We start from the raw sequence: 20,592 nt of genomic DNA, 5'->3' as shown, positions 1-20,592 counted from the left end.
CTCCATCAATGTGTTCTCTCCCTATCTCTCTAGATCACATTTGATGGCACCCACACACAAGAGGTGTCTGTGTAAATCCAGTGTTTAATTACTTGATTGTTTCTCTCAATGGGCCGATAGAGATCAGCAGAACTGGAATAACATGGATATAACCTGTTTTAAGGTAAAATATTGCTATTAAAGCCCACTATAAAATAGACAATACTCAATAAATAGTAACAAATAACATTTGTGAGAAGACATGGAATAACAACAAAAACAACGCTCCCTTAATAAATCTTCCACACAAGGTGTTATCTTCTCCAACCAACATGGACACAAAGACGTTTCGGGAATGAACATTGGGTGTTAAAACTGCCAGCCTCCTCATCCTTTAATCACAGGAACACTAAGCACACAAACCGACTCCCCTATCGCTACTGCAGCGCCTCAGTGATAATGAAACACCAGCAGCCCCAGCCTCGCGTCCTATCCCTTCTAGCCCGCTAGCTACTCAGACACTGAGCGTTTAGCCCCATCCGCAAATCCCCCACCCCCCCGCAGCTGAAGCCAAGAGCAGTTTGCCCGTTCTCACTCTCTCTCCTCTGTGTGTGTGTGTGTGTGTGCTCAGCCTATGTTTTTCATTAGGTTTGCTTTAAATTCGACCTCGCGCCATGGAAAGGCCGCCTTCCAGGGGTATTAGGGAGTGTGCTTGTTTCTTAAGCAGTACAATCTCATGTACCGTTTGCGATACATTTTCCGCCGCTTCTGGTTTGGCACACCTCCTGCCGAATCTGAAAAACGAGCGCCGGGAGGTAGTAGACACTATAGAGGCTACGGTTGAACCCTTTCCCCCCCCCCCCCCCCCCCCCCCCAGGAGCATCCAGACTGCCAGCCTGTTCGCCGTCCTGAACGTGGCAATCGTGTGCCAGCAGACGTCTGACGCACTGCGATAGAGGGAGACAGACAGAACGGTGCGCGGTGCCCTAATCCGCACACGGAACAAACCATCTCCCGTGGGACGGAGCGAACATGCCCGTGGAAAAGACCGCCGTGTGGGGGGAAAAAAAAGAAGAAGAAGCAGGGATGAGTACCCGCAACTTCCCGTGGTACAAAACTCCAAAAGCCGGTTTTGGGAAACAGCGTCACCATGGTAACGGTGGATTATCGTTCCCCTTACATAACGGGGCCCTTGCATTTCAGCCCCGCTGGATAGAGGGCCATGCTGTGCCGCTTTTGTAATGTGCACCGCAGGTCTCGCGCTCTGATTTTGTACTCCCGCTATGGAATATATTAGTCTTTACACACTAAATGCTTTACGCACTCTTATTTTGTAGTGTCGCTATGGAAGATGTTAGTCTTGAAACGTTATACGTCCTAAGCTCCTATTTTCTACTCCCCCCTATGGTCTGTTCACATTAGCTGAATGGGTTCCTAGTTTATCTAAGTCAAGATCTAAAGGGCGTCAACCTATCTGTCTGTGTCTCCTACCTTCCCCTGCATCTTGGGTGATACAATCAGTCTGCCACAACAGCCACGACATAGCTCTGTGAAAAGTTTGTTTCATTCAACTGTGGAAGAGGCTATTTCACGGGTTCAAAAGCTAGCCTGAGCAAGCGGCATATAATTATATCTACAGAATATTCGTGTGCAATTAGCAATGAGAGCGGGCCTATTATCAACACCACGCCAAGCAGGATTAACACCTTACACTCCTTAGAGACAAGAACTAGAGCTTCGCATTAGGAGTGATATGTTAAAAGTCTGCAATAACCACGATAAATGACTGCACATGTTCAGCTGTCATTACACCGGAAATTGGATGACGCAGGAAAGGAGCACATTCAAAGAAAACCATGGTGGTCATCTGTGCATGTAAAGATCCTGTTGCAAGATTTAGCAACTACCAGATGAAACATGTCAACAGCATGTTAGCAGATGTAGCATGTTAGCAGATGTAGAAGATTTTCGCCTTGACCAACCTAGGTTTCTCACCTTGTTGACCTCCAGGCGTAGTATTCACTGACAGCGACATACATTACTTCATACATCTGTAACAGAAAAAAGACAACACACCTTTTTGAAAAGGTATTCTAACTTTAGGGCAGGGTTGCCAACTCTCACGCTTCTGCCTTGTGACACACGCTTTCACCTTTAGCCTCAAAATCTACTGCAAGTATGAACACATGTTGAGAAAACATACGCATATTGTGTGAAACAACTGGTTTTCCTCCTACTGGACATAAGGTCTACCTTTAGTATGAATATTTAAAAGTGAATGATTGAAATGAAACCAGTTAATCGCAGCAACACATACTGTAAGTTGTGAGTTATGTTGAAAAACACCTTGACCGTGATCGAACCATGAAAAACATCAGAAGGCTCTGGGTTCCCAACCCCCAGGTTCTCAGTTTCCCTGTAAGCGTCCCTGAACAAGATGTCCTTAACCCACAATCTGCTGCCTCTCTTTAAGAAATCATTGTAAGAGCTTTGAGGAAAGCGTGTGCTGCTACATGACTAAATGGGTAAACATCCATTGAGGGGACAAGAGCAGCATCCTTGGACAGGTGGAATATAAATAGCACCTTGTCATTGTGCTATGAACTGGGCAGAGCATGGGTAATAATAACCATTGATTCTCTGTATGGGAGCAGTAGCTGTGGTGTTGCCAGCATGGATCATATAATCACCTCCCTGCTTTTGTCGTGTTGAGAACAGGTTGGGGTTTGTCCACGAACATTTGACACGAGGAAACAATAGGGTAATAATAGTCATCGTTGTAATAACATGTTTTCGTTTCAACGTGTTTTTATCTTTTGCAGATACGAATGTATCTACACGCAAGTGATGCGTGGTTAAGGTATTTTTCGCCTGAATTTGCATGCTGCTGTAGCTGCACCCTAGTCATACCCCGACGGGAGAAAAATGACACCAGTGTCCGCATACTAACCCGCAAATTCATGCACACACACATACTACCATGCACATAATGCACATACCCACGCAGACAAGTACACACAACGACAACCATACACACACACACACACACACACACACACGCACACGCACACGCACACACACACACACACACACAGACAAGCACACACACACACACACACACACACACACACACACACACACACACACACACACACACGCACACACACATGAAATTTGTTTTAAACACTTCCATGAGCAATTATGCCATCATACAAAATTAGTTAAAGCACCAAAGTTAAGCACTGTGTGAACATGTACAGATCAAATTACCGACAGCACATTCTGGACCGGCTGCATTTGACTGGCTGAGTCAGAGTGGACAGTGTAGGCGGTGAACCGTGTGCGTGTGTGTGTGTGTGTGTGTGCGTGTGCGTGTGTGTGTGTGTGTGTGTGTGTGTGTGTGTGTGTGCGTGAGTGTGTGAGTGTGTGTGTGCGTGTGCGTGTGCGTGTGCGTGTGCGCGTGTGCGTGTGTGTGTGTGTCTGTGTGAGCGTGTGTGCACTGAAAGGTGTGAGCACGTACGTGTGTATGAGTGAGTCATCCATTGACTCATGCAAACTGCAGGGCCCTCTCCAACACAAGTGCTCCTCTGGCATAGGGGGCTGATTTCTCTCATTCAAATATATCACAGAAGCCCGAGGAAAAAGCAGAAGCGGGCGGGGGGGGGGGGGGGGGGGAGGGGGGAGGAGGGGGGGAGGGGGTGCTCCAAGAACCATGGACTCTATATAAACCTTGGAGTCGATCATTCCCTGGATCCCCCTCTTCCTCCCGGGAGCTGGCAGCGGCTCCCGGCCCAGCAGGGCAGGGCTGCTGGCGGGGGAGCGACGGGACGCTTCCTGCTGCTAATTGTTTCCTGGACACCAGTCACCAGCGGCCCAGCAGACAGCCAGGGCTGATTGGGACTCAGAAACAGCCCAGCGAGCTGCCAGGCGAGGCGGTGGCAGCGGCGAGGCATCGCTCTGCTAAACCGGGCGGCGGAGTGACTTACGGCGCATTTCCACCGGAGGGTACGGGGTCGGTTCGGTCTGCAAAGGTGCGGCGCGGGTCGCGGACTGAGCCCGTATTGAGCCGTACTCGTCTCACAGTACTACTCCGTTGAGGTACTGAGACGCCTGAAAGGGTCCCGGCAAGTTTGAGCTACACACGTCGTCCGTTGATTGGTAGACAGATTCGTCCCTTCCGTGCGACAGGGGGATAACAAACAAACACAGTACCCGGCGAAAAAGCTTTGTTTACTGAAGAAAATGTTGCGCAAAAGTTTGCCGTCCTTCTTGGACGTCCTACATTGTTGCTCTTTGTTCATTGTGCGCGTTCTTCTTTTTCCTTGGATTCATTAGCAGGCTACACTGTGTCGGGCTGCTATGAGAACACGATGCTTACGTAGCTCCTGCGGCTATCGCCGTCCGGCTTAAACCCCGCCCCACCATAAGGGTACTGGCGGCGGTGGAAACGCGCGCCATAACTGAGCTGGGCTATACTGCACCCTCACTACTGGGCTGAGGCGTGCTGGGTCCGAAGTGTACCCGCCAGTGGAAATGCACCATTAGATCACCTGATGGTTCTGTGAAAGGTAATCCCCCCATCGGCGTCGCTAGGTGTGACGTGTAACACCAGATTTAAATGGATGTCACAGGCCGTCAATTTTTTTTCTCCGTGATTTGATCATGAGATGTATTCATTAATGAAATGTGCAATGAGATGAATTGTTGAAGTTTGGTTTGGGGTTGTCAAATGACAAAAAGCTGCACAGTTGGCCTTCGTTTTAACGTACCATCGCTGTCACATTGGAACGTGGACACCACCTCAAACCATCAGAGGAATTTAATGACATGACAAACATCCCTGATCCATTACCTGCTCCAATTATTTAAATCAACATTTACAAAATAATACAAAGACATTTCCTACCCGACTATAGCCTCCCGTCGCAACATGTCATATCCAATAACCACAAAATACTGATTTTATTTTCCATCAGCTACTAAGCAGTAGCCAGCTGTGTGCCAGTTGTGAGCCATGCTGGGTGAGCCCTGTGTCTCCCCAGGGCTACCAGGCACCACCAGCCCACCCAGGGAATAAACTACGATGTGGCACATGCCAAATGACAAATGAGTCCCAGAAACCAAACCATGATTGCAGGTCTATTTGTATAGCTCAAAATCTGTTTTTATGATAACCCCCTATGAGTGCGTAGCATTGAATGCTAAGACAGGTTTGCCAACTCTGGGTACCTAGCTGGAGTGACTAGTGATTGCATGCAGATATTTGGGCTCAATTCACCATCAAGGTTTAAAAAGGTATGCCGTTTATGTGGGGGGAGCTTTGGTCTAAGATTTAAGGATATAGCCTCACTATGCCCTGACTACTTACACCCAGGGAAATACAATACAAATCACAATATTAGACATACACTAACAAAATAAAGGGCACAGGTTTGCTCACAAATGAAAGACAAAGACCCGTTGTTTCCAACATCAAAACCTTGCTTGCCCACCTTCTTGCCTCCTGAACGTGAACTTGAACAGCTGTCCAATCAACACGAAGATAAGCATCACGAACCAATCAGAGGGTCATTTAATGAACGCTCGGCTATCTTCTAGAGTCAAAGTCGTTTGCTTGGTTTAACCGTTAAGGTTTGACCATGATACGTTTTCCTGTTCATCTCTGTTGCTTTTGCAGTGTTTTGGCAGGAGAATTGTTTGGGCAGTGTGAGAGCACGAGGCGGAGGGGTGAAAGCCTGTGTCACACACCAGAAGCGTGAGAGTTGGCAACCCCGTGCTAGGAACAAAGTTAGCATTGAGTCTGTTGAATGAGTTAGCATAGCATTGAGGCCGTTGAATGAGGAAGCGTAGCATTGAGTCTGTTGAATGAGTTAGCATAGCATTGAGTGCAAGGAACAAAGTTAGAAAATAATTCTAGGCACGGAGTTAGAGTATGTAAAATAAAGTTAGCTTAACATCTGAACAGAGTTTTCCTTCAGGTCTTCAGTGTATTATAGTAATGTGTGCATCTGGTAAGTGGATGAGACTGGCATCTTCACAGGAAATGGCAGTGGGCACAGAAGACCCCACAACACAACAGGACCCCTCTTTTCAATTTCCTGCTCCACTTTCCACTCCGTTTTCATTCCGAGTGAGGACCAGTAAAGTGGCAGCCGCGGTGGAAAAAAATGCAACATTTATGTGATATGGCAGGACGCAAGCTCAAAACAAGGAAATGGATTCTGTCAAAGGCAATGTTTGTGATAATGATCGTAAAAGAAACATGTGGCGATTTCAAACATACCAACACCCTGATCCCCTCATACCTCACTATGGTGTGGAAATAAATGTTCATTTCGAATCAACAATGTTATTGATATTGTCATCTGCCCACAGGGATGGCTATTGTATGGTGAGTCTATCACAACCGTTTATGAAGTTTGTGTGACACACACATGAGAAGAAACACAGAAGCAGGTAGGCATGCATAAACACACACACACACACACTGATTTATATGATATACAGTAGAAAGCTCATAACTATCAGAATGCATTATAATTATAATACTTATAATACTCATTATAGCATTATAATACCATAAAAGCATGTGTTGTTTTGTTCCTGCAGCATCACAGTCCAACAGAACACTTTGAATCTTCTTCCTGATCAGACCTACTGAAATTCAACAGGGAGCTGCTTAACCACACACAGAATCCACCCCCGCCCCCCCCCCCGCCCTCTCAACTTAGCAAGGCGCCGGCGTGTAATTTGAATCAACCTAATTTGGTTCATAAGTCAAATGGCGGTGAGGTGTAGTGATTGCCGGGATAGCAGCGTTGTAATGGTGGGGCTGCATGCTGGTACAGTGGGAGCCTCGCGTCCCTGGTTGGCCTTTAACATTTATGAGCATCTGGCAGAAGAGGAACATTTAATCTCGGCTGGTCTCTTTCTGCGGTTTAATGTGGGGAAAAAAACAAACAAAAAACGAGCAGTTTATTTTTATCTCCCGGCGTTTCGATAAAACTTGCCTCAGCCGTCGTCTGAGATAGACACACAGGCGATTCACATATTGGAATGGGGCGGAAATCGCTCTTTTAGGAGGACCAAAGTAAATTAGTCTTTGGGAATAGTGCCGTTGCTTTATTTTGCTTTAGAGTGTCTTGTTTGCTCTTTATTCCTGGAAAAAAGGCCGGGGTCCGTGGAGCAGGAGCACACTGTTGTTGTTAACGAACGCTGCTGGAAGAGATATTTTGGGGAGAGGGGAGACTCCCAAAAAGGAACGGGGAATATTTTCTCCCAAATAATGGCAATGTGATACTGTAAGAATGTTCCGGCCGGGGCCCAGACTCACCCTCTGCAATAACACGACTCTCTGAAGGCTTCTACAGAAACACAGTGTGCCCTGCTCAGGTCTGGACCGGGCCAACGCACGGTGTTGCTCTCTCCACGCACCATTTGGTTCCTAGAAATGAACAAAGGGAGATGTTCTATTTCACGAAATGTTTCTTATAACGAAGGTTACTCACATACAATCACCAGAAATGACTGGTTATCATTTTTGCCAATCGGGAACAATGACGTGAACGAATAATGTGCAACGGCAGCTGACCCTTTGATTTGATGCGTTTGTTTTGTTAATTATTCATAAAGGTGATTCTTCTGATCGATGACAAAAACAAAAACAAACTCTGATCAATAAATGTGATCACTTCATGTTTTTCAATTCAGACGAAACATAAACGGCTGTACAATGTCCATGACAGTATTGTTTGGAACTACATTTGAGACTAATGGCGAAAATGATACAATAACACAGAGCAGCTATAAGCTAGTAAGCATTTGTGTAAAAATGTACATCTGAAAAGAATCAAGCTAATAAAGGTTTGTTGGTTGTTGTTGTGTCTGTCACCCATGGCAACCTGTGATCTGGAACTCCTGGTCTGTTTTCTGAGCATTAACTTTTACAAGGCCAATCAGTGAGACTCGTGCTTGCTCTCTCACCCTCTCTTTCTTTTCGCTCACTGTCACACACACACACACACACACACACACACACACACACACACACACACACACACACACACACACACACACACACACACACACACACACAGCCACATAGACTGCTTACTGCATACCATGTTTGGTTTGCATAACAAGGTCCAGAGGATGGGATCTATGCTGATTACAATTCAGGAATGTCCTTATTTAGTGAATTAATCACTGAACTATGTGACTGGAGCGGCTTCAAACAGGTTTTATAGCTCATTACATCCTTTTTTACTTCTTCTTATCAAAATAGTCAGTACAAAAATGACCTATAACATAAGATAAATCACAATAATCCACCAAATGTGCTACATGTCTCCGAAATGTTTACCCAGGTGCCATGTGCAAGTGTCTATATTGATTTGGTCTGAATATAGGGCTTCTGAAAAGGTGTTCTTATTGGTCAAGGATGGTGGTGGCGGCTAGCGGAGACCACGTGGATCAGACCCCTGCTGTGTGCTAACGCGCACATCCTGTTGTTGGGGTGGTTACAGGGGACCTGGATCGGCCTCGGTAGGGGTCCAGATGATGCTCTAATCATGCTCTCCGCCAAGACCTGGCCAGCAATGTTTACTTGGATCAACTTTTATTGATCCAGTGTGCGCGCTCGCGCCGCTTCACAGGGCAGACACCCGGTCTGATCTCCTTCTAGAAAATAATAAAACAGATAACAAGACATCTCTTCTCTAGCGGGACTGCTGCTTCAACTGACACCACTGTGTGTTTCAATGTTATTATTCTGAGCCTCCTTTGAGCAAGCTATTTCAGCTGTACAGCGGATGTGTTTCTGCTGTTATCAACAGCATGACCTGCTCTTAAATAATCAACCTTATATCGTTCACATCATCATTTACCCAAATAGTTTTTTTAAATTGCCTACTAATTACAACTCACTTATGGGTTATACATTTATTAAATTACATCTACTATACTTATTTTGTGTGATTGGTATGTTTCTAAAATATAATTTGCAGGGTTTGCCAATTTCATTCAGTCTATTTTTATGCCTACATCTCAGGAACATTATGTTGTTTCGCCATCTAGTGGTCGTGATATAAATTCACCAGACTTTTCATAGCATCAACACTTTATTACTCCTCGTTGACTACTCTGTTACTAAATAGCATTATGTTCATAATTCACAGAGCTCTTTCTAACACATAAAAGTTAATTAGTTAAAATATTCAATATATTATGCAGGGATAAATCCCTCAACTGTTGCAGGTAATCATGGCGGTTATAGCTGAACAAAAAAAAAATTATATATATATATATATATATATTTTTTTTTTTTTCTTTTCATATATAATTTCATATTCCATATATATATATATATATATATATATATATATATATATATATATATATTTATAGCTGAAATTTGAATGGCTATTTTAGAATTTTATTTTACTGAGAGACACTGAGTATTTATCTTTTAACACAACTTATCCAAAAAATGTATAATGGCATTTTATTTTATCATCAAACAGATATACACCACGTTTGGATAACAACAGATGATTGTTTTAAGGGGATCTCATAGTCATTTTCATTCTTAACTAATATCTATACATTATGCTACTTTGGCTGCGACCCAAACTCCTTGTCTGGGCTGAATAAAGTACAAATCATCTCAACAAACAATAAAACAAACAATAACCTCTAAACCTTAGCTTCACATCCTCTGCATTGTGAGCGATACCGCCGTCTTTCTCTTCAACTGTTGCTTAGTCTTGAGGAGTCGGTACACTCCGAAGACGGCCGCCACCACGCTGCCCAGTGCGAGGGCGAACGTGACGTACAGAGCCACCTCGGCCTCCCCAGAGAGGAGCTCCAGACCTAGGAAGACCACTCTGTCCACCTCAGCCAGATGAGGAGCAGGTGTGCCTGTCGTCAGGGACGGACCCTCTGTAGCTATGTTAACCGAGTCAGGAAGAACACAATTGTTAAATAAAGTTAAATGGTATTCCTTTTTTGTCCATTTTAATGATTTAATGATGTTTTATTATAGCTTCTGAAATCGGAGGGACTGGAGTTTTCTACGTGAATGGTTATTCTTAAACTCATCCACATTGCACGTTACTCTCAAGTAGCCTACATTCCATTCCGGCAATTCCGAGCGACGTACCTTCAGGTTGAGGGTTCAGGCACTCGTGGGGCCCAAGGGCTGGGTCGGGGAAGCCGTTACAGGTGATGATGGAGGAGTAGCGGGCCGCCGAAGCCTTGGGGACGCGAGGAAGCGTGTAGTCGCTGCGGTTCACGTAGAACAGACCGAACCTCTCAGCAAAGCCTGCGGCCCACTCAAAGTTATCCATCAGGGACCAGGCGGTGTAGCCCCTCACATCCACCCCGTCCAGCACACGAGCTGGGAGACAACGGGAGCATCAGTCACCTCGGCTGTACGCCTGGTAGGCCTACCGTTGACATCGAGTCCTTCGGCAGACGTTTGTATCCTACGCGACTTGCAAGTTACAAGTAAACTCTACAGCAGGCCGCCCTAGGCTATGCAGTGTAGTGCAGTGCCGTTGGAATTATTGTTAGTGGAATGGCAAAGAGTTTGATTTGATAAATCCATATTCAAGGTGCTTTCTAAATTACACAACAATTTCTAAATTTCAACAATTGGCGTCTACTATGAGAGCATGCATCAAATATTCCCTTACAACTTTATCAACCATTTTTGTGCTAACTTTAATAAGGGTTAGGTAACATTAAACCAATCGTTTACGTATTATCTTAAAAGTAACGTTTTTTTTTTTTTAATAATAATAATTAATAGGCCTACAATAAAAAAAATAAAAAAAAAGATCCTGTGCGCTGTACCCTTCAACGCCTGGTTGATGTAGGTCTCGTAGTAGTGAGACCTGTGGACATCGTTCAGGTCCACTGCTCCTCGCTCCGAGATCCCGTTCTCTGTCACGTAGACCGGAGGGTTCCCATACTCCTCCTTGATGAAGTTCAGGATCCTTCTGAACCCAAAGGGGGTGATCTTCAGCCAGAAGGAGCCCGACTCCATCCAGCTTCTGTCCTGGATGCTACCGGCCCCTCTGCACGCTCGGATCGGTTCAGGATTGGATGAGTAGAGTGTCAGTGTAATATGGGATGGGAGTATGGGATTGTTATGTAGCCGATTATGAGTTATAGTAGTATAATAACTGCATCAGATTAGTATCATGCGTTGATTATGAGTTTAGAATAAAATTGCTCTGTGTTTGATAATACTAATCCACTCACTAACTCTCTTCTGCGATGAGAAACAGACATTGGGAGACATGGGGTATAACCAATGAGGCTATAAGATTTACCGTACAAACACAATTTGGACCTAAAACAACGTTCCCATAGTTTTGAACCATCTCACCTGTCACCATCATAATCCTGTTGGTCTCCAAAGTCTTTGGGATATGCCAGAACAGTGGTGTAGTGGTTGAAACCAAAGTAGTCATGAGTGCCTTTGATTCTCTTGATCTCTTCTGGAGTGAATTCAGGAAGCCTTTTAGAAACATTTTTATTTGTTATTGAAGCAAACTAATATATTTTATCATTCATACATACCAACTTGATTCATGCTTATATGTGTCTTACAATGTTTGGATTGTTTTTTTATTAGATAATTATAGACTGGACCTAGCTTTGAAACTGAAAAACAAATCTGATACAATAAAGCTAATCTAATATTTGTGATAGTAACTAAGTTAACAAATCATGAAATTATTTTTACCGTGATTGTGGTAAACCAGCTGCAAGGCTTCTCTCTCGGATAATAGTTTTCATCACATCGTTGTAATCTCCATTGAAAATTGGGTGGGCAAACCAGCCCATGTAGAACTACGGCATGAAAACATTTCAGTTACAAATGGCACTGAACAGTACTGGGTAGAGGTCATGAATAACTTACTGACTTACTAATCAAAAAGGATAATGCACCAAAAGGCCCATTTCATATGAAACATTATGCAAATTACCTTCTTTCATGTAATGATTAACCAATCAAACTCTACATCTCTTCCTAATCCCTTGAATATCATTTTATTTTTCATAATAACAGATCATATTTAACAGACAGCATAGCCTAGCAGGCTTTTAGGGCCTTGAAACCCAGCACAAAAGGTTCTGGGTTCTACCTGTAGCACCATTGAGCCAGATGACCCCAACCCTATACTCCTCAAGGCCACCTTACCAAAGTCCCTGGATTAATGAGTGACTAGTGACTTATATTTAAACAGAGTGCTCGGCCACAGCAGGAGTTCACCTGCAGGATCCGCCGGGCAGCATCAACGTCCTCCTGCTTGTGAGGGTTACGGGGCTCGACCCAGTCAGAGTTGATGGTGATGGAGATGAGGCCTCCCTGTTTGGCGCGGTACTTGTCGTTGTAGAGGTGCCAGGCCTCTGCGTGGGCCTTGATCAGGTTGTGACCAGCAATGTACTGCTTACGCACGATTCCTACCGCACATGGTGAATAGTGGATATATGAGCTTATCCACATAGATACAATAGATGGCTTTTCTACTTTATAACATGTAATATTTTGCTGTTGTCTGAATTGAGTCAAAGTCAAACATGTGCTATGCTCTTGCTCTTGTTTCTATACAGAATAGTTGAGCATCTAAAAGCAATGGTGTAAATGTAACAGAGTTGAAAAAGACTCAGAAGTGAATTCTCAAAAAATTATATTATTAACATGCCATTGTTAATATGCATGTTAATATGAAAGGTCCAGATGTTGTACCGCATTCAACAAGGTTTTATATGAGGCTGTGTGACTGCTTGTCTGTTTCCTTTCACGCATTCTGGGCATTTGCGCTACCCGTACATTAGAACTAGGCCATCTCCGTTGGAGATAAGCAGGTTTTGGGAGCACTCTGTATATAATTTGATATTTTAATAAATGTTTTATTTACAATTTTTGATTTAATATTAGTGTATATACGTTTAGGAACTTATGCTCTCGAAGTTTACTGTTGTTAGCAGGGTTTATAATTCAGTTTGTAGTTTTGGCGGCAACCCTGCTCGATACTGTAATGGAGAGCATTGTTCTCTTTCTGTTTTTTATGTTATTTTAGGCTTATTCGGGCAGTTACGCTGGAGCTCATGTTGGTTTTTATTGTGAATGCAGGTATGTGATCATTTTCTAATGTTAATGTGTATGTATGTAAAAAAAACTATACGATCGACCTGTACATGAGAACTAGGCCATCTCCGTTGGAGACTTATTCGGGCAGTTATGCTGGAGCTCATGTTGGTTTTTTATCGTGAATGCAGGCAGCAGACAATAAATGTCACTGAGAAATCTCGGGGGTCTGAATCATTTCCACGAACACCTGCACAAGTGAGGGTCGTTACATAAACAGAACGAATGAATAAAGAAACGTTGTAAGAAGAATGTCATCCTTTGGTTTAAAGGTGCAGTAGGTACGATTAGAGAGTTGTAAAGAGAGGCAGCAGAATAAGTGCCCCCTCCACCATTGAAATATTGCATTTCACAGGCAAGATGGATTCCTCATCATGGAAAAGAGGCTGATTGGTCGGAGATTCAGCCAGGAGTGGTCTAAAATATAAACTGGCTCGTACAGAGGCGGGCGTAGTCAGCTCGGCACATATACATTCTCAAAGCACATTTCCCTCACTAATAGCTGACGGAGGGCTACACATTTTCTAAGAAATTACATACAAATAATAGCTCTTAAATATAACCTACAGCATCTTTAATGGTGGTTATTGGAATTTATGAAATGGAGAGTATGTCTTACCTGGGGCAAAGGTACCGTATCCGTAGCCAAGATTTGCCACAATGTAAGGCTCGTTGAGGGTGATCCAGAACTTCACTCTGTCACCCAGTCTGCTGAAAATCACTTCAGCGTAATCCCTGAATCTCTCCACGATAGTTTCATTCTCCCAGCCACCAACATTCTGGAGGGTCAGTGGTAGGTCCCAGTGGTAAAGGGTGACCTGGAGTTTATACAGAGGAGAAGGGAAATAGGAAGAGTTAACCATCCAAAGTTGTTGTCAATTAGGTAGGAGTACATTTTTTGCCACAAGTTGTTTTTGCCATAGAGTGGTCGGTTTGAGATGACTTTTACATAAGCTTAGTAGTCCAGGGAGTCATGCACAAGTTATCCGTGGTTAACCATAGTGATTTTAGTCACTGATTTGAATCTCATTTTGCCATAGTTAAAGCTGTAAGTAAGATTTGAGAGTTGCACAGTTGAAAAGCATGTAGGATATTGGAGGATAATTGAGATTAAACCGCTCCTACTTGTCTCATTTCTCCACCATTTAGAACTGTTGTGTTCAAGGACCTGTAGTAGGAGCTAGAGATTGACATGCAATATAGGTTCCCCAAGGTTAGAAAATGGTCAAAAAGGTCAGTAAATATAGACAAATATACATGGATACTACTGCTGCACTACTGCTTAATCTATTTTAAAAACAATGCTTTTTATCCACCAAAAACTACAGCTTCCTTATTTCCTTACAGGCCAGTCTTTGCTCCTCCAATATGGCAGCGATGTTGAGGTATGATCTAAAGGCCTATGTATCCATGTCTATGGGTCGCTAATCTAATATGTTTCATACAGAGGAAGGCCCAGTCAACCACAACAGATTGACTTTCACTCACTAATGCAGCATAACAATCAAAATTGTAGCTCTTAAATCTTAGCTACAGCAAATTAACTAAAGACAAATGTGAATTGATTCCATGACAATATCAAATGAGAAATAAAAAAACCTCACAGAAGGGACATTTTATAAATCCAAAACCAGCTACCTGAGGCTTAATATGAGCAGCTTCCAAGGCATCCAGTAATCTACTGTAGTAGTTGAGTCCAGCCTCGTTGATGTGCTTGTTGGTGCCATCAGGGAGTACTCTGGTCCAGGAGATGGAGAAACGATAGTGGGTCACCTTCAACTTCTTCAGGACCTCAATGTCCTTGTCGATCCTGTTGTAACTGTCACAAGCTCTGTCTCCATTGTCATCGTTGCTCACTCTCAGAGGAGTGTGGGTGAACTTGTCCCAGATACTCAGACCCTTTCCATCAGCTCTCCAATTCCCTTCAATCTGCCACAACAAACAAAACAACCGTTAGTAGGAAACCTAGCTTGCTTGGTAGTTAGAAGGCAGGGACAGAGGTTGTTTGGCAACTGGCTTGTCAGGTAGTTAGATGGTAGGTAGGTCCTCTGTGTCTAGCTACTTCTCGTGTTTTGTTACCGGTAGTTTTAGGTACCTGGTAGGAAGCACTAGCAGTACTCCAATCAAATCCTTCAGGAAAATGTCCATGAAGTGGTTTCTCATCATCTGGTAGCGGGAAGCCATTGTCGTTTATGATTTGAAAGTAGTAGTGAGCTGAGAGCTTTGGTGTTCTTGGACGGTTTGGGTTCAGGAAGTCGACATGATGGAGTCCAAATCCTACTTTGTACCCATTGAGCCACTCAAAGGAATCCATTAGAGACGCTGCTACATATCCTTTTACCTTTACACCATCCAAGCTATGTGCTGTAGAAAACAATAAAGAATGCTGATAAAATAGGGCAGCCTCTACCCTTTTAATATATTCTTTATATTAACAACAGTGATCGTTTTTGAAAGTATCATGCATGCTACAAAAGTGAAAAAGAATACAAAAGGAATGTCACTGTACCTTTCAGAACCTCATCAATATATGTTTTGTAGTAGAAGATCCTGTCTGTATCATCAACTGTGGTCTTGGTGTCAGTAGCTACTCCATTGTCTGTAATGTAAATCTCTGGGTCTCCATACTCCTCCTTGATCCAGATAAGGAGTCTTCTGAGTCCCCATGCAACAGCTCTCTGTTTACTGATCGCAGTGCTTGGGGAATCACTGTCCTCTTTCTCAACTATATCACGATCATAATCATAGGAGGGAGGACTGAGCCTAGCTGTGGCATGGCGCACGATCTTGGTAGTGTAGTGGTTTATACTGAAGACATCCGCAGTGCCCCTGATGTAAGCCTTCTCTTCCTCAGTGAATGAAGGAAGTCTGGACACTGAGAGACCTTGAAGTTCACTCTTGTTTCCAACTTGCCATTTCATTGCGTCAGGGTAATCACCGTTTTTGAAAATAGGGTGTGCGAACCAGCCAAGTTGGAATTGGAGAGCACGATCTGCAGCCATCACTTCCCGTGGGACCAAGACATCTTTGGGTTCAATCCAATCAGCATTCAGGGCTATAGATACCAGACCACCCTGGGATTTTCGATACTTGTCATCATATGTGTGATAGGCTTTAGCATGTGCTTTAAGAAGATTGTGAGCAACTCTGTATGGTGCATCCCCTGGATTTTTAACATTTGGTGGGACCTGCCCAAGTCCATATCCTGACCATGCAATTGTATGAGGCTGGTTGAAGGTCATCCAGAACTTCACTCTGTCTCCAAATATGGCAAAGCAGAAGTCACAGAAGTCATTGAAGGTTTCAATCATACTAGCATTGTCCCAACCATTCTGCAAAGCTTGGGGGAGGTCCCAGTGGTAGATTGTTACCATGGGTGTGATGTTGTGTGCTACAAGGCCATTGATGAGTCTGTTGTAGTAGTCTACACCGTTTTGGTTCAAAGAGGCACGGTGTCCATTGGGAAAAATCCTGGACCAGGATAGAGAGAATCTGTAGGACTTCACCTTAAGAGCCCTGAGCATGTAGAGGTCTTCTTCCAGTCTGTGATAACTGTCACAGGCTACATTTCCATTAGGATTACCTGGAATATTTCCTGGTTTCTGGGAGAATGTGTCCCAAACACTGGGTCCCTTCCCATCAGCATTCCAGCCACCTTCAATCTGATAGGCGGAGGATCCTACTCCCCAGTGGAATCCTTGGGAGAAGGTTCCGTAATGGTAGAGTTTGCGCTGGAATATGGTTTGGCTTGAGAAATTCCTCCATACAACCCTAGCTTGGGATGGGACTTTAGATGCGGGCAAAGAGGGTATTTTATTGCTGTCGTAGTTTCTCACGACATGTCTATTAAAACTTTGTCTTGCTGAACTAAAGCCATTGTTCTCAATAAGTTTGGAGTAAAAATAGGCAGACTGCTTTGGTGTCCTGGGTCTGTCTGGCAGGTCAAAGTTGACATGGTGAAGTCCAAAACGCTCACTGTAGCCTTGTGGTCCCTCAAAGCCATCCATGAGAGACTGAACGGTAAAGCGCTGTACATTCACCCTATCAACATGGATAGCTGTTAGAAAAAAACATGATTAGCAAGTGTAATAACAACACAACTTTAGAATCTCCATTACATTTTTCAGCAACATACCTTTCAAAGCCTCATTGACATAACTCTGAATATAATTAATTCGACTGGTGTCACTGAGTGTGTCCCCACTGTACTCAGTAGGCATTCCATTTCCAGTAATGTAGATAGGCACCTTGCTGACATCTAGGTACTCAGTTGAGATGAAGTTTAACAGTCTCCTAAGGCCCCATGGTGCAGAGAAGATCCAGTCAGATGCTGTAGAGGACCATGAGGGATCGACATGGGCCTGAAAGTCACCAACCCCCTGAGGGCCAGACGTGCAGCCACCAACACTGTTGTTGACTAAACGGGAGGTATAGTGGTTCAAGCCAAAGAAGTCGGCTGTACCATTGATCCTCCGACTCTCATCTGCAGTGAAGACTGGGAGTCTGGCAGGTTCGGAGAGGGGACAAGCTTTTCTCTTCTGTTCAATCTGAGCTTTGAGCAGTGCAGGGTAATCCCCATCCACAAATATGGGGTGGGCAAACCAGCCTAGCATAAACTGCAGGTAGCGTTCTGCAGCTGCTACGTCTTCAGGTCTGGAGGGATCCAAAGGCTCTGCCCAGTCAGAGTTCAGGGCGATGCCCACCTTTCCACCCTGTGTCTTCCTGTGTTTATCGTTGTAGACATGCCAAGCCTCAGCATGGGACTTAAGCATGTTGTGAGTGGCCTACAAACACATACAATGGTTATAGAACAGCACAAGATTCAGAAAACATGTTTTAAATGTGATAACCATTCTTACCTGGTAGGAGGCAACCACGTAGTCCTTAATTCCAGGGGGATGCTCACCGGTTCCATACCCAGCATGGCTCACCACCCAGGGGCTACTGAAAGTGTTCCAGACCTTAACTCTGTCTCCAAACCTGGAGAAGCAGAAGTCTGCATACGCCCTGAAGGCTTCCACGATGGAAGCGTTGGTCCATCCACCACAGTCCTGGAGGGCCTGTGGCAGGTCCCCGGGGTGGAGGGTGGCAACAGGCTGAATGCCAGATTCAATCAGAGCATGGATCAGCTTGTCGTAGTAAAGAGCTCCTTTCTCAGAATGGCTCCCCTGGTGGCCATGAGGGAACAGACGGGCCCACGAGATGGAAAATTGGTAGGTGTTGACATGGAGACCGCGAAGGAGGTAGAGATCATAGTCAATCTTGTGGTAGCTGTCACAAGCCAGATCTGCAGTTTGATTTTCAAACACTTTGTTTTCATGTCCAAAGCGATCCCAAATGGTCTCTCCTTTCCCTTCTTCTGACCAGCCCCCTTCTACCTTGAAGGACTCACTGGAGGTGGCCCATTGGAAGCCATCAGGGAAAGATTCATTAAGGAAGGTATTCCGTTCAAATGAACTCTTCAAGGATAGTGTGGACCAAATGGTGTGGTAGGTTGAAGCTTTTGGTGAGGTTTTTGGTAGGTTTTCACCATCATCATTTGTCAAATCTATTTTTGCACTTGAGAGACTAATAAAGGGAAGACAGTGTTAGAATTGTACAGTTATATTTGTAAGAAAGGACATATTTAAACAACACTTAATCTTTTATTTATTATTCCATGAATCATTTTCTGTGTGCAAGCTTTTACCTTGTAGATGATAACTCATAGGATTTCAGTATTTGAAATACGTCGACCACATCCAAACCAAGAACGTGGAGATCATTACTTCTAAGAGCTGCAATAAGAAAATGCTTATAGACAAGTCTATAATAATTAATCTGTATCGTCGTAAAAAGATACCGCCTAGATGCCTTTGATTATCAAGAGTCAACAAGTAATATAATGACAGATAAAAGGTTGATTGTTGTAATAAAGATCCTTCACCTTCTATCACCTTTGTGAGGGACAACCACTCATGAGGTCTGCAGTTATCTATGTCCACCTCATAAAAGAGCACTGGTTGTGCTCCACTGATATTCTGTTGAGTTTGTTAAATAAATGACATCCATGAATCATCATGTTAAATTCTTTCTATATTTAAGTGAGAAATATATTGGAGATATATGTTAAGATTACAAAAGTGTGTATTTTATATAATATACAAGATAAACAAAAGTACTTTTAGCAGTTGCAGCTCCTTTGCAAAGTTTCTACTGGTGGTACAGTCAAATTGGATTCCAACTGCCAGGAAATCTAGTGATTTCTGAAAAAAAAGTAGCACTTTGTTATTGATGGTTATTATAGCAGTGAACCCACATACAACAAATGAATGCTCTTTAATATAGAGAAATTTATTTAACACAATATTGATTTTGGTGATTATCGTGACATTGAGTTTATCCTACCACTAAAGGACCATGACTTTGGTTGATGCTTGAGAGAGCCCTTGCTTCGAAAACAATAGATACTTTTCCATCTGAAACACACAACAAAATATATACTACATAAAGTATTCTATTCCCAAACATCACCAAAGGCAAACAACAATATTATGTCAGATGATATTATTACCCCATAATATACACTCCACTTCAATCTACATTCAGTGTTGATCCCTGATGACCATGACCTGTTAAGGCTAGGGTTATTATCAGGAAGGAATCAGGTATCAGGTTGGAGTCATAACTGTGACCTCATTGTCATGGTTGTCAAGTGTTTAATACAAAACTGGTCTTCTATTTTTGACCTAAAATCTATTTATGTTTGAATATGTTCAAATAATGTTTTTAGTGTTTGTATTAAAACATGCAGTTGCTTCTGGATGTTAAAAAATAAGGCATTATTCATCAAAGGTAAGTTGAACGTGTTTCTTTTTGTCCAGTTTTAAACAAAAAGAAACATTATTAGGAGAAAATTGAATTTGTAAATCTCATATGAATCTTATACTCTTACCAGGAAACAGTTGGTGATAACGTTGCTGGACACTGGCGTGAGCATGGAGTGCATTCTGGAGTTCCACACTCTTCAGCTCACCCAGGCTGCTCAGTGTCACCCAGGACTGCACCAGCTCTCCAAACTCCAGGAAGGCAAACTCTGCATACTGTTGAAACATCTGCCCCAGCTGAGGGCTCTCCCAGCCCCCGTACCTCCTTCTCAGCTCTTCTGGTACAGTAGAACCATGAAGAATAACCAGAGGCTGGAGACCTACCTCCAGCAGCTGGTTCAACAAGGCCTTGTAGCACCTGACTACAGCTGGCTGGGGCTGGCTTGGGAGTCCTGTGGGCAGGAGCTGATACCAGGACAGGGGCACCTTGAAGTGGGTTACCCCCTTACCTTGGAGGTACTCAAAGTAGCCTCTGGATCCTGCTGGTATGGATTGAGTACAGTCAAAGGCTGTCCCTGTTGATCCCTGTAGTAGATGATGCCATTTTTCTACATCTTGCTTGGTCAGGGGACCAGCCAGTAGCAT

General features: G+C 43.7%; 1 protein-coding gene across 1 annotated transcript; it reads right to left on the bottom strand.

The window, feature by feature from the left end:
* Window positions 1-9,685: 9,685 nt before the first annotated feature.
* On the bottom strand, window positions 9,686-20,592 carry LOC311358754 (lactase/phlorizin hydrolase-like; the record flags this gene model as incomplete). The annotated part of the gene is made up of 13 exons (XM_084478879.1): window positions 9,686-9,924; window positions 10,109-10,375; window positions 10,834-11,057; window positions 11,372-11,503; window positions 11,732-11,838; window positions 12,263-12,453; window positions 13,761-13,959; window positions 14,780-15,070; window positions 15,237-15,505; window positions 15,651-17,198; window positions 17,277-17,925; window positions 18,001-18,641; window positions 20,076-20,592. 13 exons carry the CDS (start codon window positions 20,590-20,592, stop codon window positions 9,686-9,688), a joined length of 5,274 nt encoding a protein of 1,757 aa, XP_084335005.1.

Source organism: Micromesistius poutassou (assembly GCF_964030765.1).
Source record: "Micromesistius poutassou genome assembly, chromosome: 14".
NCBI classification, from domain to species: domain Eukaryota; kingdom Metazoa; phylum Chordata; class Actinopteri; order Gadiformes; family Gadidae; genus Micromesistius; species Micromesistius poutassou.
Note: the sequence above shows the minus strand (reverse complement) of the source record. Positions and strands in the feature narration are given on the sequence as shown.